This window comes from Lepisma saccharinum, chromosome 25, assembly GCF_977018435.1.
Source record: "Lepisma saccharinum chromosome 25, izLepSacc3.1, whole genome shotgun sequence".
In the NCBI taxonomy this organism is placed as follows: Eukaryota; Metazoa; Arthropoda; class Insecta; order Zygentoma; family Lepismatidae; genus Lepisma; species Lepisma saccharinum.
The window spans coordinates 2,346,152-2,367,095 of NC_139253.1; the positions used below are offsets into that span (position 1 = coordinate 2,346,152).

General features: G+C 38.6%; 2 protein-coding genes across 2 annotated transcripts in view; one reads left to right on the top strand and one right to left on the bottom strand.

Annotated features, from left to right (window-relative positions):
- Positions 1 to 20,944, bottom strand: part of LOC145978989 (uncharacterized) — a 127,556-nt gene that overhangs the window by 86,210 nt on the left and 20,402 nt on the right. Inside the window, exons 5-6 of the mRNA XM_083112048.1 lie at positions 17,085 to 17,129; positions 13,818 to 13,931 (exon numbers count right to left, since the gene is read on the bottom strand). Of these exons, the coding sequence (XP_082968174.1) occupies positions 13,818 to 13,931; positions 17,085 to 17,129 (159 nt within the window). The remainder of the gene's footprint in view (positions 1 to 13,817; positions 13,932 to 17,084; positions 17,130 to 20,944) is intronic.
- The window catches only part of LOC145978914 (uncharacterized), a 41,804-nt gene continuing 31,769 nt past the window's right edge, over positions 10,910 to 20,944 (top strand). Inside the window, exon 1 of the mRNA XM_083111884.1 lies at positions 10,910 to 11,024. The gene's annotated coding sequence lies outside the window, so the exon portion shown is untranslated. The remainder of the gene's footprint in view (positions 11,025 to 20,944) is intronic.

Sequence of the window (20,944 nt, forward strand, 5' to 3'; positions counted from 1 at the left end):
CGAATGACCCGTGTCGCTTTGGTGTGAAATCCTCGTATCGTTTGTCGCTTGTCGCTTTGGTGTAAAATCTCCTTGAGGAAACTGTGCAGTCAGAGCTTATGTCTCTACGGTTCGAAAGGCTGCATTGATTTCCAACTGCTCGCTTTCAAGCGACATTTGTGGTTTGTCGCCTCGGTATGAAATATATCTCAGGATACTATTTATATTCTAATAACATAGAAAAATAAACCCTAATACACAGTCCAAGACCTGACGTCCGGAATCACATTGCGATGTTTCTTCTTGTGTTACGCATGCTATTTATTTATTAATTTTATTTTACTTTTCTTTCCAAATTAATGCCATTTCGTGACTGCAAATCACTCCACAAAGATAACTGTTTCCATCAATTCACTTACCGCCTTTCTAGAGAAACAAATCTACACAATATATTCCAAAAACTAACTAGGCCGCATTACTTTCATAACAAAATTAGCACCTGGGTCGATCGCACTGCCATCTACTTGTCATCGTCTCGGGGAACCAGTTTCTTGGGTCGTTTTCCACACTACGTTATTGAAGGCGCTGTACCATGGTTCTAAGAGTAGTAGGTTGGCTCATCCGGCGGACGACTTTCGTCCCTTCCAGCGCATTACGTCATCTGGTGAGCAAATGTCGCACGCAGCCAGCGGGTAGAAAACGCATAGCAGGGGTTCATTTTCATTGAATGAAGTCTTCCGGGGAAGGTTAAAAACCTTATTTTCTGCTTAAAAGGACCGCTATTTCTTTGTGCACAAAATCAGTAAAAGTAGGAATGAATAGAGCGTAGGAGAGGAGCATTTTCGCGTTAGTCGCATTAGTCGCATTAGTCGCGTTTTCCTCTGTACCTCAAATTAACACATGTTGCATTGATCTTTGTAAGTGTTAATATTTTCGCATTTTCACCATGGATGTTGCTTTTTTCTTCTATATTTCGCAAAGGCAAGTAACAGAAATGCTTTACCTGATATTCGAATTTTCGTAACTTGCAAGACACTACTGGCGTTTACTGAATGATATATTGTCTGATGAACGTAAATTTAAAATGAAGCCTACATATTTAAATTCCTAAAATGTAACGTGTTAAAACACATTCTAAGATCCTTCAGTGTCATTGTACTAATTTCAGTTAGTTTAATATACCCATATCAGTGTTTGTGAAAAGTAGTTTAAAAAGAGTTAAATATAGTACATAGGGAGGTAGTCACGGTAGTCTCCCAAGATACAGTTCGTCGGGTGGAAAAAGTATCAACGAAACAACAAAAAAATAAATTGAATATTTTCTTTAATGGAAGGATGAAGAATATAAATATAATATTTTATATAGTGCAGTTTTTTTCTTTTTTGTAAATGATATTTCCAAAACGCCAAATGTTTAGTTACATTATTTCTAATGTAAGTTTGTACTGCAGTTTTTTTTTAGTTTAACACAAATTTTATAAAGTACACAAACAACATTACAGTACCACACGTACAAGCACAAGAGCTGACGTAATCCTTCTTAACATAGAATCAAACCCTTAAGAACAGTGGCGCAGAAACGGGGGGGGGGGTACATTGTACCCCTCTAAATCGAAGATTCTAGTTGTGCCACTTGTACCCCCCCTCAGATACAAGATGCTACTGTTAAAAGAACCTAGCATTTTCTAATTGCTTAATGCAAAAAGTGTAAATTGTAAGCATTATTTTTCTTAGCCTACCACAGGAATTCAAACCGTTGTAAACTTATTCTACATGTACTACATTGTGCTTGTTACTAGTTAGTTCATGGATCTATGTTTGGAAATCTTTTTAAGGAGATGAAAATTATATAAAATGTGTGTTGATCGATGGAATTTTACTTTCAGAAAATCACGCTGCAGACGAATTCCCTTCGTATAAGGGGGTACATGTGTTGTAAACAAGGGATCGCGTCCATTTGAATATATAATCTGCATCAGAAGAGTATATGACTGACGTCCTTTTATTTTTAATTTTTCAAATGGAATTTTCCGAAACGAAATACTTCATCCCTGCCTCGTCTTGTTTTCGAGACGCGACACGACAGACAAATTTCGGGGATACAATATATCTCACCGATTATTTTTATAACTTTGTCAGAGGGTGTTCGGAAAACTGTACTTAAACCTACATATATTAAAGAGAATTTTTTAAAATAGAGATGGCACTGAGACATGAAAAGTATCAAATTTAAAGAGAGACTGAAATAAATCTCTGCAAAACGAGACGATTTGCTGTCTGAGACGATCTCGTTCGAAACTTTGGTATCACATTTGAAGAATTTACTTAAAATAAATTTAAATTAGTGTCTCTTATACAAACATACAAAGCGTATATCTTGTTCATATTCCAAATAAGTCGGACCTCCCCGATGGCGGAGTGGTAGCGTCATCACCTTGTAATCAAGGGGTCCCGGGTTCGTTACCCGGTGCAGGCACATAGTGGTTCGGATCCACTTTAAATTGTAGGTCCAGTCCCGATTAGCCTTTCTGTTCATAAAGTGGACTTAGAACAACATATGAATCAAATAAATCGTTTATTTTGTTTATTGTAATTGAAAAGTTAATCCATTAGTGACAATTGCGAACCTGTGCTGCCCGGTTTCATCAATTCAGGATAAAATGGTTCGCAGCGACGAACAAAATGATAAGCAGAAAAACGTTATTAAGAAAAGTTTTTGCTTTAATGACATATATACGCTGTGAAAGTTTGAGTGGTGATACATTTATCTCATCTCGATACCATTCCTAGTTGAAATGGATCAGCGATATTTCCTAGACATTAAAACAGGGTGCGAGTTGTGATTTTATCAGAAGGGGAGGATTTAACTATAAAATAGATATGCTTAGAATTGGTAATAAATTTCTTAAAACTCCAATTTTGATATTGAATGCAACACAAACACAACACCATTTCAAGTTAAATACTAAAGTCAAACTGTAAGAAAATTACATTATTCAATTGAATGCATGAAATTAATGAAACTCTGCAGGTTCGATGATTTTCCAGTTGGCTTGTCAAGGACACTGTAATGCTTATGACTTGATTCATTTTGTTGCAAATTTTTCTGCATTCTGCATTACAACAATGCACTGCGAGTCTACAAGTATTGAAAGAAAAGGCAGGCTTAAAATTTCAAAATGATTTATCTAATCAGTTAAGGTAAAGTTCATGGCACTGACACCGCTTTCACACTCAGCTGTAGATATTGGTACAATTTGGATTTGATTCACAAGGTCTTCGAGTGAGGTGGGAATGTGTATTAAATTTTCTTTGTAGATGCGAAAAATCTTGCTTTCGCTTACATTAAAGTTCACTTTTTGGTATAAATGACTAATTAACATGTCACCATAAAACACACGTATGTATCTGTATGTATCCGAAAAGAAACCTATGAAGTATTTCGGTTTAGCATTTGCAATGATAGTACTTTCAGCATTTGAAGAGCATCATAAGGTACAGCTAATTACATTACAAATAATTACTATGTCAAATGTTTTATAAATACTTCAAAGTTAGATCTCTTGCGAGTTGATCGGGAATCATCTCGATTCAGCTTTTTTTTTAAAAAAAGGCAACACAACGCTATAGCTTTCAACAAGCGTTCAAAAAGTGCTGTTAGCATACGTCAAAGTTTTCGTATTTGATAGAAAAATACTTGTAAAACACCTTCTAGAAGTCTGACTAAAGGGCACTGCATACGGTACATACCTGTCATAAATTTGTTTAATGATATTTTATATATAGCTATGGGGCTTAAAAATGAACTCAACTGAAGAGGAATTCTGTAAGTACGATATATTTTAAAATATGATTTTCATATTCAGTGGGTGGGAAATGATTATTCCTGATTTGGAATGAATCAAGTTAGAGGAGGGGGAATGCTCCTAACCTCCTTTTAATAGCAATGCATTAAAATGAATACATGTAGCTTTGCTCGCAATTTTCATATTACAAACTAATCATTTTCCATCCCATTAAATTCAAAATGAGCTCAGAATAAGCTCCAGAACTTTATATGTTTTGGAATTGTTATCTGGTCTTGAAACCTGTTTTTAAATAGTCATAAATTGTAAAAAGTAAATAATAATAAATAAATAAATAAAAATTATTTAGGCAAATTTTGTATTAGAAACTCGATATTCGCGTCTAAAATGAAATTCCCCATGCTCCACATTTTACCTAGGTATACATGTACTGTGTGTGTGAAGTACACACGCTTCTACAAAGCGAAATCCACTGTTTTCGTACATTCTCATCTCTCGGAAATCTAAATTACCTAACAGCACCTCCTTTAGTCTTAAGGTTGTAGTTATTGCATCGGAACACAAAACAAGCCATTTTGAAGAAAACTCTCAGTAAAGAAAGAAACGTCTATTTGTTAGCGAAAAACAAAGATTCGCTGCCAGATGTAGCGGGCGAAATCTCGGGTTGCTCACCAGTTGATGTCACAGTCAGAGGCCTGCACAAGACCTGGAGCAGACCCGTTCGCGAGACATCGCTCCTAAAATACCAAGCAACCTGCGCAACACCCTCGCTTGAGCAGCTTGTCTGGCCACCTGCCCAGATCGTTCCTGGCAGGCATTGTAGACCCGCCGGGTACACGCAGTCTTACGATACCTAGTAGGTCTCAGTTAGTTCTTTCCATCAACTGCAGGCCCCTCCCTCTGCGTGACGTAGTTACTTCGAGTAGAAACTGCACCGGACCCACACCGTTCTGCAGTGTTGCCAACTGCAATAGATTTTCACTACTTAAAAAAGGGAACTCAAAGCTTCGTAAGCCACATCACCAATGAAATGAGATTTACGACGATTGTTGCTACCCCCCCCCAACACACACACATTGAAATAGGTTTTCCGTGGCACAGGATCCATAAGTATATGTCGTAAACAACCAATATACGTGTATATAGTGATATAGGGCAGGACTGAAACATGTCACGTTCGACGCTGAGGTCGCGAGTCGAACAACACACTCTTCTACTGCGAACACCAGGGTCGTAGCCAGCCAGGGGCATTGCCGTTACCCTCGTTTGGGGTGGGGGGCGGGGGCAAGTACTTGGATAAACGTGCCAACAACAACAATCACAATAATAGTAATAAAGTAGCATGAAAGGCATTATTATCTTCATAAATCATGCAAAAAGGGGGTAGAAGTCGGTTCTCACGCATTTGTGTTGAAACAGAGGATCGTTAGTTAATAATGGAAAACAAGCACACAAACTGTTTTTGAAAGAAAGAAAGTGCATGATAAATGCATTCCGAATGTACATACATATGGCATGTAAAATTTCCATCTACAATATTTTCTTTTCACATAGAGCGACGTATTACATAATCAATTCATCCAACTCGTAACAAACCAACATTAATAGCAAATAATATCACGGGCCGCCATAGCATTCTGTTTTAAAACTTTTCTCACTTAGATCGTTCGGCGCTCAGGATCGTCTCCCTTTGCTACGGCATTGAACTTGATGAGACTGTATAATATTTTATAATATATTTCTACTTTCATAAAATTTGAAATCAAGGGGCTGCAATTACCTCTCCATTCCCCCTCTGCAGGTGCCCTTGGCCGTCTGGAAGGAAAATGCAAGAAAAATATGAAATTTAATTCCATCTTGAGTACCCTTTAGCCCTGCTACTCTTTAATTCTGCTAGCCTGTTTTTTCTTGTGCTTTAATGTTTGACCCCCACCCTGACCCCTCCGCTAGACTTAATTTCCGTCCAAGGTTGTGAGCAATGCCCCCTGCCCCCCCTCTGGTTGCGCCACTGCGTGCCTGGTTAAGGCACCATGCAATAAAAAACAATTAGTTTTCAGTGAAAAGATTTTTGTTTGCTCGATCATTCATTTAAATAAATGAAGCTGTAATATTGCGTGCATTTCCTGGCAATAAGATAAAAACTGCTTACAATGAACTGAAATCACTAAGTATATACTGTAAATTCTCCTTAAAACAGAGAGCTCCTCCTAGGACTTCGTAGGATTTAGGAGCTACGTAAGTAGGCAACACTGGCTGCAGCCGTCCACGTGGTGATGAAACACCTGGAGCGACACGCTGCCGGAGGGCTGTTTCCTTCCAGCAGGTTTTGCAGGCGCCCGGGTCTTGTTAAATGCCCAGTTACCTTGTAAGCGCAGAGCGCCTTGAAGACCAAGAACCCGGGTAAAGACGCAAGTCGACTCGTTGCCGTGGGCAGGCGAGCAGGTATACCTGTCCTCGCGAGCAAGCGGGCGTGGGTAGGTAAAAGGCACACAATGCAGCCCTTTGGTCACAGTGGCCCCCGGCGATGCGCATGAGCCTCAGGGGGTGCTCGTTCGGCGGCGCAGATCGTATGCGCAGTTGTCCGTGGATGCATGACGTCACCATCGAAACACACGGCACGGAAAAGGCTGGTTCCTTATGCAAATATTGAGAAATTTGACAACGAATATCTTCTAAAATATAGTAGCAAGGAAAAAGTTACAACTTTTACTGTTAAGATTCATCCTTTCTAATCAATTTATCACAAAGTTGATTCAAATGTGTAAAATGGTTTTCAAGAAATCGTGTTACGAAGGAACCCCTGTTTTGTTCTCTCCAGGCTTCCAATGTAAGGGAGTTTTAACTTAAGCGCGTTGGATTTCTTTTTGCTCTATGTTTTGAAATAAGATTATTTTGTTCTTGTCAACTGAAATCATGCCTAAATGCTATGGAAAGCTGTGAAAACTATTATCAGAAAACTAACGGAAGAAAACTAAAATATCACAGCTTGATTGATATAAAAAATGCGAGATTGCCCATTTTTGTGAAAAAGGCATTGTGCGAGATCTAAAAGCAGAACTTTATAATATTGTATGTAAATGTAAGGGTGTAATAAACGTGACTGCTTCCCAGGCACGTATCCAAGAGAGGGGGCTTAGGGACTCAAGCCCCCCCGAAAGTTTTCGGTTTACACTAGATGAAATGAGATTTTTTGTTTCTTGTGGTGTCAAATAAAATAATGTGAAGTTAATTTAAGGAGAGAAATAATTATCGAAGCAAGACGGAGAATATTCTATAACCCTGTTATTGGTAACAGCTCGTATCCAAGGTGGGAATCAGGGGGCTCAAGCCCCCCTTCAGAAAATTTTCAGTTGACGCTAGATAAAATTAGGTTTTTGACTAATTGAATAATGTGACGATAATTTAAGGAGGAATAATTATCGAGACAAGGCGGAGAATGTTCTATAACCCTGTTATTGTTAATAGTGCGTATCCAAGGTGGGCATCAGGTGTCTCGAGTCCCCTCCCCCAGGAAATTTTTCAGTTTACACGAGATAAAATTAGGTTTTTGTCTTATTCAATAATGTGGCGATAATTTAAGGAGATAAATAATTATCGAGGCAAGACGGAGAATGTTCTACGGACCCTGTTATTGTTTATAGCGCGTATCCAAGGTGGGGATCGTAACTCGTGGACTCCCCCCACCAGGAAAGTTTTCATTTTACACTAGATAAAATTAGGTTTTTGTCTTCTTGAATAATGTGACGATAATTTTAGGAGAGAAATACTTATCAAGGCAAGACGGAGAATGTTCTATAACCCTGTTGTTGATAATATTGCACGTAAACTTTTCTTACGCTTTCGGTGTTGTCGTAGCGAACTTGAACACTATGTAGAAGAGAATTGTCAGCATTTGGAAGCTGCACAACAAAGGTAGTGCCGCAGGTAGGGCGATTCGGATTTATTGTAATTTTTTAATCTCTGGAAAGCGCGAGAGGGAACGTTCTTGAAAAAGAGAAGGAGTCGAACTACTGGCAATATTTACGAATAGTGATATCTGCGAAACGTTCTAGAATATAATGAGGATATTAATACGCGGCTTCAATTTCCCGGTTGATCTGTACAACAGAATAGGTGGAGACTTCAGAGGTAAGTGTGACAATTCATACAGTCGATTAGTGATCAGTCAGTGTCCATTGGTTGCTTTATAAGATCTAGTGATTCGAAAATGAAATGGACTAAATACCGTAAAGTAACGAAGTCTACCACTAGTTCCAGTTCGGTCCCAAAGCTAAAAACATTGACGACAGCGGAACTTCGAGTAGTGCTACGAGTAGTTCGGGTGGAAAGACGAAGAGATCGAAGATCTCTCTCTCTAAAGTGAATATTTCGGCAGTATCGGGCTGGGCATTGGAGCGATTTATTAAAAAAGAAATAAGCTGCACAGATCAACTGAAAATCAAAGTTTTGAGTGATGATTTCGTTGTGCCAGGACCAAATTTTGTGTATGCAGTCCGAGAATTTCATGGCATAAAAAAATACTTTTGTTTAAGGTTACTGGGTTCGACACACACTCAACAGACAATTTTGGACACTTGCGAGTGCTTAGGCATGAATATGAACAATTTGGTGGGTTTCGGCTTTTATAAGAGCTGCAAACATGGGAGGACAAGACATATTAGTGGTGTTCAGGCTCGAATGAGAGAGAAATATTCGTGAACTGTCTGATTCCAGTTCCCTGCACAGTTTGAATCTTGCGTTGTCGAGTGGATTGTGCATTCCGTGCATGTGTAACACCTTCGTAAAAACACTTCTAGTACATAGATGTTTTGATGCCTGGATGAGAAGAAATGGACAAACATACATACTGAGATGGTTCCGGCACACAATATTAATGCATGGAAACAGAGGAGTTGAGTGGTAGAAAATGTCCCGATTTCACGTTCTGATTAAAATGACAGCCTTAAACAGTGGCGACGATTTAGGAGATAGTTGCTCCCCATTCTTTTGCCTCCACACTATCACACTATGGCCTCTTAATGCTTGTCTCCTTGTCCGCCCCCCACACATTTTGGAACCCAATTGCCACCACTGGCCTTAAACATACAATTGTGATACCCCTTTAAAAAATGGTGTTCAGCCTCCCCCCGCAAGGAATTCCTGGATACGTGCCTGCTGCTTCCCGTAAAATATCACTGCACTCTCCACGTTTCTCTTCTGTCTTTTCTTTGGCGCCGTCAATAGCTTCAACACGTTGTTTATATATATATATATATATATATATATATATATATATATATATATATGTCACATATTTGTTTTAATTAGTATTCTGCTCGTTCCGCCACCTGAACGCAGCAACTACGGCTCAAAGGGCAGTGTAGTTACACCGGAAGAAGGCTCGGAAATGGCAGGCTTCAGAAGTTAACTCATCCAAATTAAATTAAACAGGTATGTGCTCTCTCTAAATTTAAATCATAGTTCACAAATAATTTGATTAAAAGTTTTAAAAGTATCTGTTTTATTAAATAGCGTATTAATTGGTGCATTCTTCTCCAGCATAGCCATAGGCAGTGGCCACACTACGGGGAAGGGGAGGGGGGGCAGGAACGCCTCCCAATTCTCTTTCGACAATTTCTCTCTCTCTCTTATCTGCCCCCAGTAAAACGACAAAATAAATAAATGAATGAATGCTCTTTTATCCAAAATGTGCATTTTTGTGTCGTATGTAACGGAATAATAAAAATGATTGCCCCGGGAAAATATGATTTACCCCTCCATCTTTACTATTGCGCCGTCACTAGTTACAACATATTTTGATTTCTATTGTTCCCACATATTTATTTTAATTTTAGTATTGTGAATCATATTCCACTGTGTTACCTCACGTAGCCCCCCCTACCCCCCACACACGTACGACTTCAGTTGTAAGTTTTAGACTAAGCTTGTCAAATATCCACTTATATCTTTGTATTCTTGAGCCATTTAAAAAAAATTATTTCGCCCCTTCTTCTGGACTATTTCATAGGAATGTTTTCCCACTGGAAGCCCCTTTGCAGATCGAGATCCGGGGCTATAGCCTTCCCAAGCCAGCGTCCCCTCCAAATACTCTCTTGGCCTCATGAAAGACAAATATATGTATTTCTACGAAATATTAATTTGACTTGGCAGTTTCTCTTTTCGAACAGGAATAAGTTTTAAATTTTAATAGCTTATAAATTTACCCTATCAATTTTGAGTAAAGGTTTTGCGTAACCCTAAAAGTACATTTAGAGACTGCAAGGTCAACTCTCGATATTTCAGATAATTAATAATTTTCATCACATCTTGTAATAATTATTTGTTACTTCAATAACCTCCTCGCATATTAAAACATACATGCCAATTTCTGTTTATTTCCTTGTAATGCTGACCTCCGTGGCGAAGTGGTTAGCACAACGCTTTACGATGCCAAGGGCCCCCAGGTTCGAATCCCCGCCCGGGCATGGGTCTACTTTCCTTTCTTCAATTTCATCATATCATCACGCATCCTCATCTTTGCGATTAGCCATATGTGACAGATAGCGAAGTAAAATAAACTAAGTCTATTAATCAATTATTTTTTAAACTCTTTAATTCTTCTTTAGCATGCCACGTTTTTGTTAAAATTATATTACGATTTGTAAAATGACGAAATTCTAAAGGAGAACACGCAACTTTCTTTGTAGCGCATCGGTCAGAAAGTTTCAGGAATATGGATTTTCAAAATACATTTTTTCACATGTACTTTGCCCCCTTTTAAAAGTAGCGCATTTTCAATTATGTTACTAATCATTAAAAGGATGCCTCAATACCATCTTGGAGGATGACAATTAATATTTCACCCCTCCTAAAAGTAATAATATACTTTCGCTCTCTGAATCTCCCATATAAATGCTAGGGGCCGTCTGCTTCAGCCGAGCTCACTGCTTCTCCAGTGACGTCACGCGTTCGTGCAAGATCGGCAATCTTCGGATGGCTTTACCTAATCTCTATATTCCTTGCATGAGCCTATCATGCGCTGTACTGGTGCTAATCTGGGAGATGTCCAGTGGCTGACGTCATCCGTGGAGGTTCACGAATCGTTCCAAACTTTTCCGAATGCCAGACTGCACCTCCCTGGTCTATTCTACATCGTTGAAGGAGCCTTATGACGCCAGTGTATGGCGTTGTGCTGATAATTGTTTGTGTCTTGCTGTACTGGGTCGAAAGGTGTTTTGCATGTTCGAGGAAGTTTCACAGGTATGTTTTTCTAATTGGATAATATGAAACACATAGCAAATTAGTATAATAACATGGTATAGCGTGTAGGTATGGAACGTTAAGTTTTGAGACGGAAAGTAATTTTCGCTGTTGTATCAAGTCATTTCGTGGTAAACGATAAAAATTCAAAATGGACGTGGGAGGGGGTTATGGAATACTTAAGGTTACCAAAACTACAACTAAAGACTTTCAAAGTAAAAAGACCACGCAGGTTGTAGAAGTCATTAGTTCCACTAGTTCTAGTGATTCAGATCAATAGAACTTCAAGACTCTAGTGACGATGAAACCGTTCCTGTGCATCTCCAACCTGGAATGAACCTATATCTTCTGCGACCGCAAATTTTCCGAGGACGTTAGAGGGGAAACTTGGGTAAAATGTGTTATGTGCCACATGTGGGCTCATGAAGTTTGTTCAGGCTGTGAAACAGACCTTTACATTTGCGATTTCTGCAAATGAGCCTATAATGACAATTGCAGTAAATAGTATTCCATATACCCCTCCTATTAAATAACCCCCGCCTTTTTTTTCCTTATTCGTTTTTGTTTTTGTGATTACATTTTTTGTATGCGTAAGTAGAACTTCTTGATACTATATAATAAACAGCATTATATTACCTGTGTTGTCATATAAGAATTATGTCTCTTGCATAAATACTCACGCGGCCTCCCCGATGGCGCAGTGGTAGCGTTGTTGCCTTGTAATCAAGGGGTCACGGGTTCGATACCCGGTGGAGCCACAAGTGGTTCGGATCCCACTTTAAACTGTAGGTCCAGTCCCGATTAGCCTTACTGTGCATAAAGTGGACTTAAAACAACAAATCAATCAATCATAAATACTCATGAAATTATTACCATATACAAAATGGTATTCCATAACCCCCTCCTTTTCTCTAAACCAAAATCAATTAATCATCTAGCAATATCTAAATCGAGGCTTGCTCCTCTGTTTTTTTCATTGATTGAAATGAAAATTTTAGGTGCGTCGATACTTGGGCTATTTACACCCTTATCATTATCAGTGGCGTAGCGTTATAGTACGCCCGGCGTTCCCAGATTTAAAATTTCAAAAATGCGTAAATGCTGTGAATATAAAGTAAAACGTGACTAATTCCATATATGTTTGACCTTCATGGCATTATAATAGCTATTTTTCGCGATCCGCTTGCAACGCTCCACTCTCAACACTCGTCGTTCTAGCACCTTTTTCAATGCCTTTCCTGGCCGGACGCCGAGCAGGTTCGGCGTAAAAGACTATATTACTTGCTGCCTTTCTGGAGGGAAAGCTTCGTTGTCTACAGCACGCGCGTAAATGCTCTCTCATACGCCAGCGTACGGAGCAGCAGAGGTCTACCGTGATTGGTTCATGTGACCCTTCCTTCCTTCTGAAGCAGACGACAGCGACAGCGGTAGAATTCCTACCTGGTTCTTCGCGCTCATGCAACTCGTGCTATGTGATGCTACAATATGCAATATTGACTGACGTAACTTTACCAAACTCAGATATACCGCTTCTTAATGACCATTGCATTGTATAATTTATCGTACGAATTGTGTCAATGGAAATGTTTACCATTCATTTGAAAACTCTTAACATCGAATTGACTCTGGACAAAATTATTTTAAAATGTTTATCAGCATTCTCAAGATGTAATAAACAGTGGTCTGAATTACTAATCGGCACTGTTACGTCAGTAGAGTGTACGATATTTGGATCATCCACCCACCTCCTTGTCAGAGTGCTTTGCCCAGTGCGCCAAGACGACAGAGGTCCCTGGTTTGAATCCCTGCGTCAGCACGGGTGTTCTTTGTCAGTGTCCCTTCATCAATATCATCACTCATATTCATATTCGCAATTAACCAAAAGTGGTAGAAAAGCGAATTAAAATAAACCAAATCAATCAGTAGTTGGATCATCCACAACAATGACGTCTACTGTTGTGCAGAGGCGCTTGTGATTCAGGTAGGTTTTTAATGACTTGCGTCATACCGAAAAGTATAAAACACCAGAATTCAAAACATTTGTGGCATAGTGAGGCATCTAATTTTCTAGCTAAAACATGCATGGATGATGTTTTATTGAAAACCCAGCTGACTTCAGGCAAATAAACAATACCTGTGGCGACTAATACCATAAGTAAATTATTAAGCAAGAAAGGGCCGACCCTTCCTTCGGACTTGGCGTTCCCACCCAAAATGTCCATGCTACGCCACTGATCATTATAAAGAGTGAAACCCCTTACCACAACTACGTAAAGTCAATGCGTGTTTCTCACGACTCAAACTCCTTACGCAGATTAAAACTCAGGATGAAAGTGGGTGCTCAACACATGTAAGAGCAACGCACAACTCTGCAGGGGATTGTATCGACTGTAGGACCAGACATCAGAGCCTCGTTTATCTGCAACATTGATATCCTTTAGGAAATTACGTTGAATAATAATACCATGTGAGTGATATGGTGAATCCAAAACATCGGAAGGTCATGACTAACTAAATCAGCAAGACTTAGATGGGCAGGCCATGTGCCACGAATTGGAGAGGAAAGAGTTTGCAGGATTCTTGTTGGGAAACCTGATGGTAAGAGACCTGTAGGAAGGCCAAAACGAAGTCGGTAAGGAATGAAAGGATCGGATTGATCTTGCTCAGGGTAGGGACAGATGGAAGGCTTGTTTTGCGGCAGCCATAAACCTTCGGGTTTAAAAAGGCTAGAGAGTTACTTTTTAGTTATGACTAACTGCCGCATGAAACGTATTGTATGAAAAACACACTCACTGCATTTCCTTTCGCATATCTCCTTGGCCGTGTACAGCCCCTTCCCGTCGCAGCCGTCAATTTTGGTGTGGAAGGTGAGGCACTTTCCCGCTTTGCACTTGAAGCAGCTAAGCGCTGAAAAAGAGCGGGTTGGTATAAACACTTTTTAATTTAAAAGGGTTCCTTAAAATAAACATGTACACTGTCCAGGAATCCATGGAGGAAGTGAACGAAACCAAGTCTTATGCGCAAGCAGTGACTGTAGAGGGCTGAACCAAAGAACGCGTGAGAGGGGAGTGAGTGCACGGAGGGTAGCAGCAGCTACCAGCTGTTTGTTCCGCCCACTCGCTTTCTCCCATTCTCTACAGTTATGCACGGCCTTGCTCCACAGATTCCCGATGCAGAGTGTAGACAAACTCAAATCTACTTTTACACCGGAAAGATCAAGTTCATGGTTCACGCTGTGTGAAGGTCAGAGATGTTTCGAGGATGTTTATTTTATTTTATCTTATTTAAGATTAGTGAGGTGTACGTGAGGTTCTGACTCAACCAAACTCACGTACGAGTAAACATATATTTCAGCTGCCCGTATCAGCTCTTCTTAACACGGACAGACTAGATTCAGCAACAAAATGCATGAATAGTTCTGAATTCCAAACTAATAGCTTTTGATTAGTGTGATTAAGTATTTTCATATATTTTTATACCGAGTTTTTAGTATTGACGAATGTGTAATTAATTACCTCTATTATAGTAGTATTTTTTTTAGTTTGTTTAAAAAATTTTGCGTGATAAGTTGCGGAGCAGCCAAATGATGAATTTCGCTCATGTAAAAAAGGAATTTCTAATTCACTCTCATTGTGACAATTAACCTACATGAAGTGGAGAAAAACAGCAGGAAACCAGAACATATTAGTAGGTTCGGGAATAATAGGCTTACCTCGATTGAAGAAACTAAGTTATCCAATGTCAATTAATCTAATAGATATGTCTAGCCTAGTACTAAATGACTTGGTTTGCTTCAGCGCAATAAAGTCAATACTTTCTTATGTAATATTTTTAAACGATATTTCAAAACTTGTATATAATTATAGTGTATTTTTTAAATTTGAATTTGAATTAAAATGTTTTGGGTGCGTAAGCACTGAGGCTATTTTGCACCCGTCACACTATATGGGGTCCAGCCCCTTATCATAACAAAAATAAAAACGTGTCTGAAAACTAAAGTTTCCTTACCTTGGTTAAAAGCTGAGGCAAAAAAGGGCGCTCAGCACAAATAAGGACAAAACACAGGACAAGACAAACAAAATTATACTGGCCGTGGGGCCAATCACCAGAGCCTCGTTAGTCTGCAGTCCAGGGTGTACTATGTGGAAGTGAGGTTGACTATTGGGTGTACTACATGGAAGGAGCACCCCTTACACCCCAATTATAGTGTATCCTGTGATGCTTCACCTACCTATAATGACCTCTCACACATTGTACGCTATTTAATATACAAGGGTCGTTCAAGGTTGACCGGAACTTTTATTTCTGCAGAGGAAATAGGTAGCAGAAGAAACACCAAACTATGTCAGTATTTCAAAGTATTCTCCGTGCGCGCCGAGGCACCGTTGCCATCGTTCTGGCAGCTACCGAATTATTTGGGCGTAGAAAGAACTTGGTTGTTGTCGTAGCCACTGGAGGACATCGCTCCGCAGTGCTTCGTCTGTCGTGAATTTCTTCCCTCCCAGATGGTCTTTAAGGGGTGCAAACAAATGATAATCACTGGGGGATAAATCAGGACTGTAGGGGGGATGGGGCAGAACTTCCCAGCGCATGTCGGCCAGAGTTGTTGTTGTCACATTGGCCGTGTGAGGGCGGGCATTGTCATGGAGAAGAATGACATTTCCAGACAACATCCCAGGTCTTTTCTTGCGAATGGAGTTTCGTGCAGCATCACTCAACAATGTGGAGTAATACTGGGCATTAATCGTGCTCCCTTTGTCCAGAAAATCCACATGGATAACGCCCTTAATGTCCCAGAAGACACTTGCCATGATCTTTCCAGCGGACGGCTGCGTTTTGCTTTTCTTGGGGGGCGGGGAACCTTTATGCCGTCACTCCATGCTGCGTCTTTTGGTCTCTGGGGTTGAATTGTGCAACCATGTTTCATCACACGTGATGATGGATTGCAACAATTCATCACCTTCTGCTCGAAACCGATTCAGAAGCTGTTCACAGACCGTCCTGCGTGTCCACTTCTGATCGAATGTCAGCTGGCGGGGAACCCACCTTGCACAGATTTTGCGGAAGCGTAAGTGGTCGTGAATGATTGTCTCAACACTCCCGACACTGATATTCAACTCGGCAGCAATATCCCGCACTGTTACTCGCCGGTTCTCAAGAATCATTTGCTCAACACGTGCGATATTCACTGGTGTGACTGCAGTCGGGCGAATATGCCCATGCGCTTCATTTGTCACCAGGTCCCGTCCTTCGCGAAACTTCTCACACCATTCATACACTCTTGTCCGCGACATCGTTTGTTCATCATACTGTGCTTGCAATCGTCTGAAAATCTCATCTGGTTTCACTTTCTCCTTCACGAGAAATTTGATTACACACCGCTGCTCCACAGCCACAGCCACACTGCTTGCCGCCATGTTTGCTGCAACTGCTGCGCATGCGCGAAATACGTCATGCCGGGCGCTAGTTACTCGCGAAGCAATACATTACGTCACCCGCACGTTTTATCATGATCCGGCTATTCATCGATTTTTTACGTACGAAAATCCCGGTCAACCTTGAACGACCCTTGTACATAAAGACATGATGTAGTGGGAAAACCCACACTCAAAAATACATTCATACAACGAGGTAAAAACACAGACAAAAGTGGATGTAGCAGACAAGTAATATTTTTTCAAACTGTCTCATTTTAAATAACGACCCTGATAGTGTAAAATGTTGAATATTATATTTCTGGGAAATTCTGAAACTTTAAGGAGAACCTCGACATAAGCGAACGCAAGGCACACACAAATTCTTCCAGGTTGTGCAGGAAGATTTCAGTTTTCCATAATTTACAATATTGAGAGATTTCTGTAAATGAGTACTTTTGTAAAAATTCGTTGAACATTAAACATGTAATTCGCATCGCCAATTTTCAAACTGAAACTGAAAAATAGTATTCTAGTTTTCAAAATGTTAAAATAAGTGAACAAATATTCATCTGTAAAGCATTACCAAACAAACACTACTATACTTGAAGATTTAACATAATAGATAAGTAAGCAAGGCTCATACCCAAGGCACGATTTGACTGTGATGAATCTGCATTGTCATCTGGGGCTGAAATAGAAAATATAACAGCATATAGTTCAGAAAAATACATTCACAAAGTACTGTTTTTTATTGGCGGTACGACCTACCGACATATTTAAATTGGTGAGAATAAAAACAATTAAGGCTTGTTTCAATATTTAATAAAACACTCAACATGCTGACCAAGGCAGTAAATACTGTAAAATAACGAACTGTAAGCTTAGTTTCCACCTTCTACAGGGTCATATTCTTCTTCTTCTTTAATGTGAATGTTTGTCTGTAGACTAGTTCGGTATTGTATTTTGGATACTGTTACAAATTTGTGATTTATATATTCCTCGAATATATCAATGTGACAAATAGAATCGACCCTTACCCCTCCGGTGGCAATGCCCCCCGAACCTCCCTATATTACATATTACATGAGAATTACTTGCACACATGCTGCTCTATAATAAATGGTGACTATACCTCACACTCCTGATCTGTAAGAAACAGTCACATTAAAATGACAAACCATTGCCATGATTACAACACGCAACAATTGACAGATTGTTAACAGCACGAGCAATTAGTCCAATTATCAAAATATTTCATCAGATCAGATCAGTTTTCTTGTACTCTACTTCAAAGTTTAGAAAGTAACTCACCTTGCCCAATAAGTAATTCACTTAGTAAATCATTTTAGTAGGTAACTTAGTTAATGTTACTTTAATGTAACATTAAGTGTTACCTTTCTAGCTAACTTGTAGAACATGTTTCAAGTGCCGGCCCCCGTGGCGGAATGGTTAGCATAGTGTGCTACGACGCCAGTGGTCTCAGGTTCGAATCCTGGCCTGGGCATGGATGTTGTGAGTGTCCATTCAATTTTATCATATCATCACTCATCCCCATCTTCGCAAATTAACCAAAAAGTGGCACAAAAAGCGAAGTAAAATAAAGCAAATAAATCAATCATACATGTTTCAAACATGAAAAATAGGCGTGCTTATCACATAAAAACATAAAACCAATATTGATCTTCATTAAATTATAATTAACCTTGTGTGCTTTAAATACAAAAAATCTAGAGATATAAAATAAAATGTATACCTATGACCTTGAAAATAAACATTTCATCGTTTAGAAAACAATAACGTTTTTATTACTGTTGAATTTTAGATTATATTCTCATGTCTTAAAAATAAGCTCACCTGGGTTCATGCAGTGGCGACTTGGGCAAAAAAATCTAAAACATTTACCATAATTGTTATATTCATCAGTCAGAATTAGTATGATCACTACATATAATAAACACTTCTTATTGAAATTTAAGATGCGAGAAGGAAATTTTCATTCAAGTTTTATATCAATAATTTTCCAAGGTTTACATTAGAATTATATTTTTTCTTGAAATAATGTTTAATTGCTGAGAAATTATTTCTGACAATAATTTAAAACCGTGAATAAATTTCACTAACATACATACCATTTTACATTAGTTATTTTCTTCACAAAGTTGTTATATGAATGAAAGTTAACAGTGGCGGCGATTGGGTGCCAAAACTAGGGGAGCAAGGACAGTTTACTCTTCCTTGGTAGATAATGTTTAGCACAGTGCGGGGGCAAAAGTAGGGGGGCAGTTGCCCCCCATCGCCGCCACTGAATGTTAACTGTGGGAACTACTACTGCCAGGAATGTCATATTGAGTATACATATAACTTTGTTTATAGGAGTGCAAAACGAGAATTTTTAAAGCGATTTAAGTTATGTTTACGTTATTTAATGACAGTGTATAATATATTCTATAAAAATATCAAATTGCAATTTCTCTAAAATAAAATTTATTTTTTAATACTACTTTTCAACGTTATGTAAAAATAACAATAAGAATACAAAAACAAAAACAATAAGACTTCCTGTAATGAGTGTTATAAACTTCATGTGACTTTTAAAAACCCTATAGTTTCAATAAAGTGTGAGTTTATAGAGGTTTATGATATTTTAATTTTATAATTACTGCATATTACTACATATAATGCAGTTTTGCAAACGAAATTCATTATTCATTGATTTTGAATTACTTTATATCAAATAATCAGTATATTTCTTATGTTAAAAAAATGAATTACTTGATTCTGTGGAATCTCGTCCAAGAGACATTATAAAATGTTTACATATTTATATTTTTTTATATGTAAGTGTTTTGATGCAAAGTTCGAATACTCTTAATTATTTAAATAAATAATGCTTACCATAATTATCTACGTAAGTCTTCACTGAGGTTCCATTAGGGCAACACCAGTGGCGGATTTACTTGTCTGGGGCTCCGATACATATTTGATTTGACCATCGCTAAATAAGCTAACGACTTATGACCTGTGACTGTTTATATCTACAACATAAAATAACTGTTGATGAACACGACTAATCTCGTGAATTGAATAATATTAATCGTTTCATCTACAGTGCGTTCGTTTTGGCTCTGGGCCGAGATAGCGCGTGACTGCAGACGGAGCGGCATGGCGCAGATGGCGGCATTTTCGACCCTGATGTCCCGCTTATTTTTACGCACATATCTTTAGCATGCAGACAATTATATTTATATTGCATATATAAGTGTTGTTCAAAGTGGTGGCCAATTGCATTCACACATTCCCGGCATCTTTTGATGAAATTTTGATTAAAATATTTCTTCTGTTTGCAAATTGTTTTCTTTCCATTAACCCGGCAGAAAGCGCGTTCGGTAAAAAACACCCAGAAGAAAATTGCTTCTGAAGTCCGAATTTTAATTGTTTCAAAGCATATAAATAATAATATCTTCAATGAATAACCTAACTTTATTAAGTTTGAATATTTTTGTTTCATTACACAAATATAAAGTTGAGAATCAATCATAAAGAAAATACGGTAAGAACAGCGTTATCTGCCATAACGTAAGGACACACGCTGGGAGAAAAGTGCCCACAAGAAAAATGACTTAAGTACGAACGTTAATTGTTTTAAAGCATGTACAAATTTTTAATATATATTTCATTGATTAGCCTAATATAATTTTATAGATTATAACACAGGTTAGTACTCGTCATGCAATATAAATATAATTGTCTGCATCCTAAATATAAGTGTGTAAAAATAAGTAGGACGTCACGGATCGAAAATGCCGGCATCTGCGCCATGCCGCGCCGTCTGCAGACACGCGTTATCTCGGCCCAGAGCCAAAGCGAACGCACTGTAGAAAGTGACGTAACATAATCAATCCAGCAACATCCAGAGAGCTGTCGATACACCGATCTCCGTTAAACCATGGAAACTGCGTGTTCTCACTTTCAACATGCATTTTTACTCCGCTGAATAAAAATCTGTATAAAATCGGTTTTGCAATGTGCATTGACAATGGTAATGGGTTTTAAAAACAGCTTCAGAGAGCTTTAAAACAACACCAAGATCATATTTGTAGGATTACCCAATACTAAGAAAAAGTAGTTTCACGAAATTGATGATAATCTTTTTCTGGCCGATCTTTAAAATCTGGTAATTAAGTATTGTATTTCAAACCTTTCTACCTGCACTGTATTTAAATTTCATCATGATCGTATTACTAGCTCTTTATGTATAGGATTTGAAATGGAGCAGTAGTTTGGAAAAATCGGCACTTTTTTTCTTCTTACGATGATAAAAAATCAGAGGCATAATCGAGAATGAAATGTTTACCATAGCTTAACACAGAATTGAATAATAGTGCAATCAAAATAGGAAAAATAAAGGAACCAATTCATAACAAGCTGAAATTTGGTATGTAGCGTCTTTATAGCAGTAATAAAAACATACCAAAAGTCCCCGGCGATCACCCTTATGCTAAG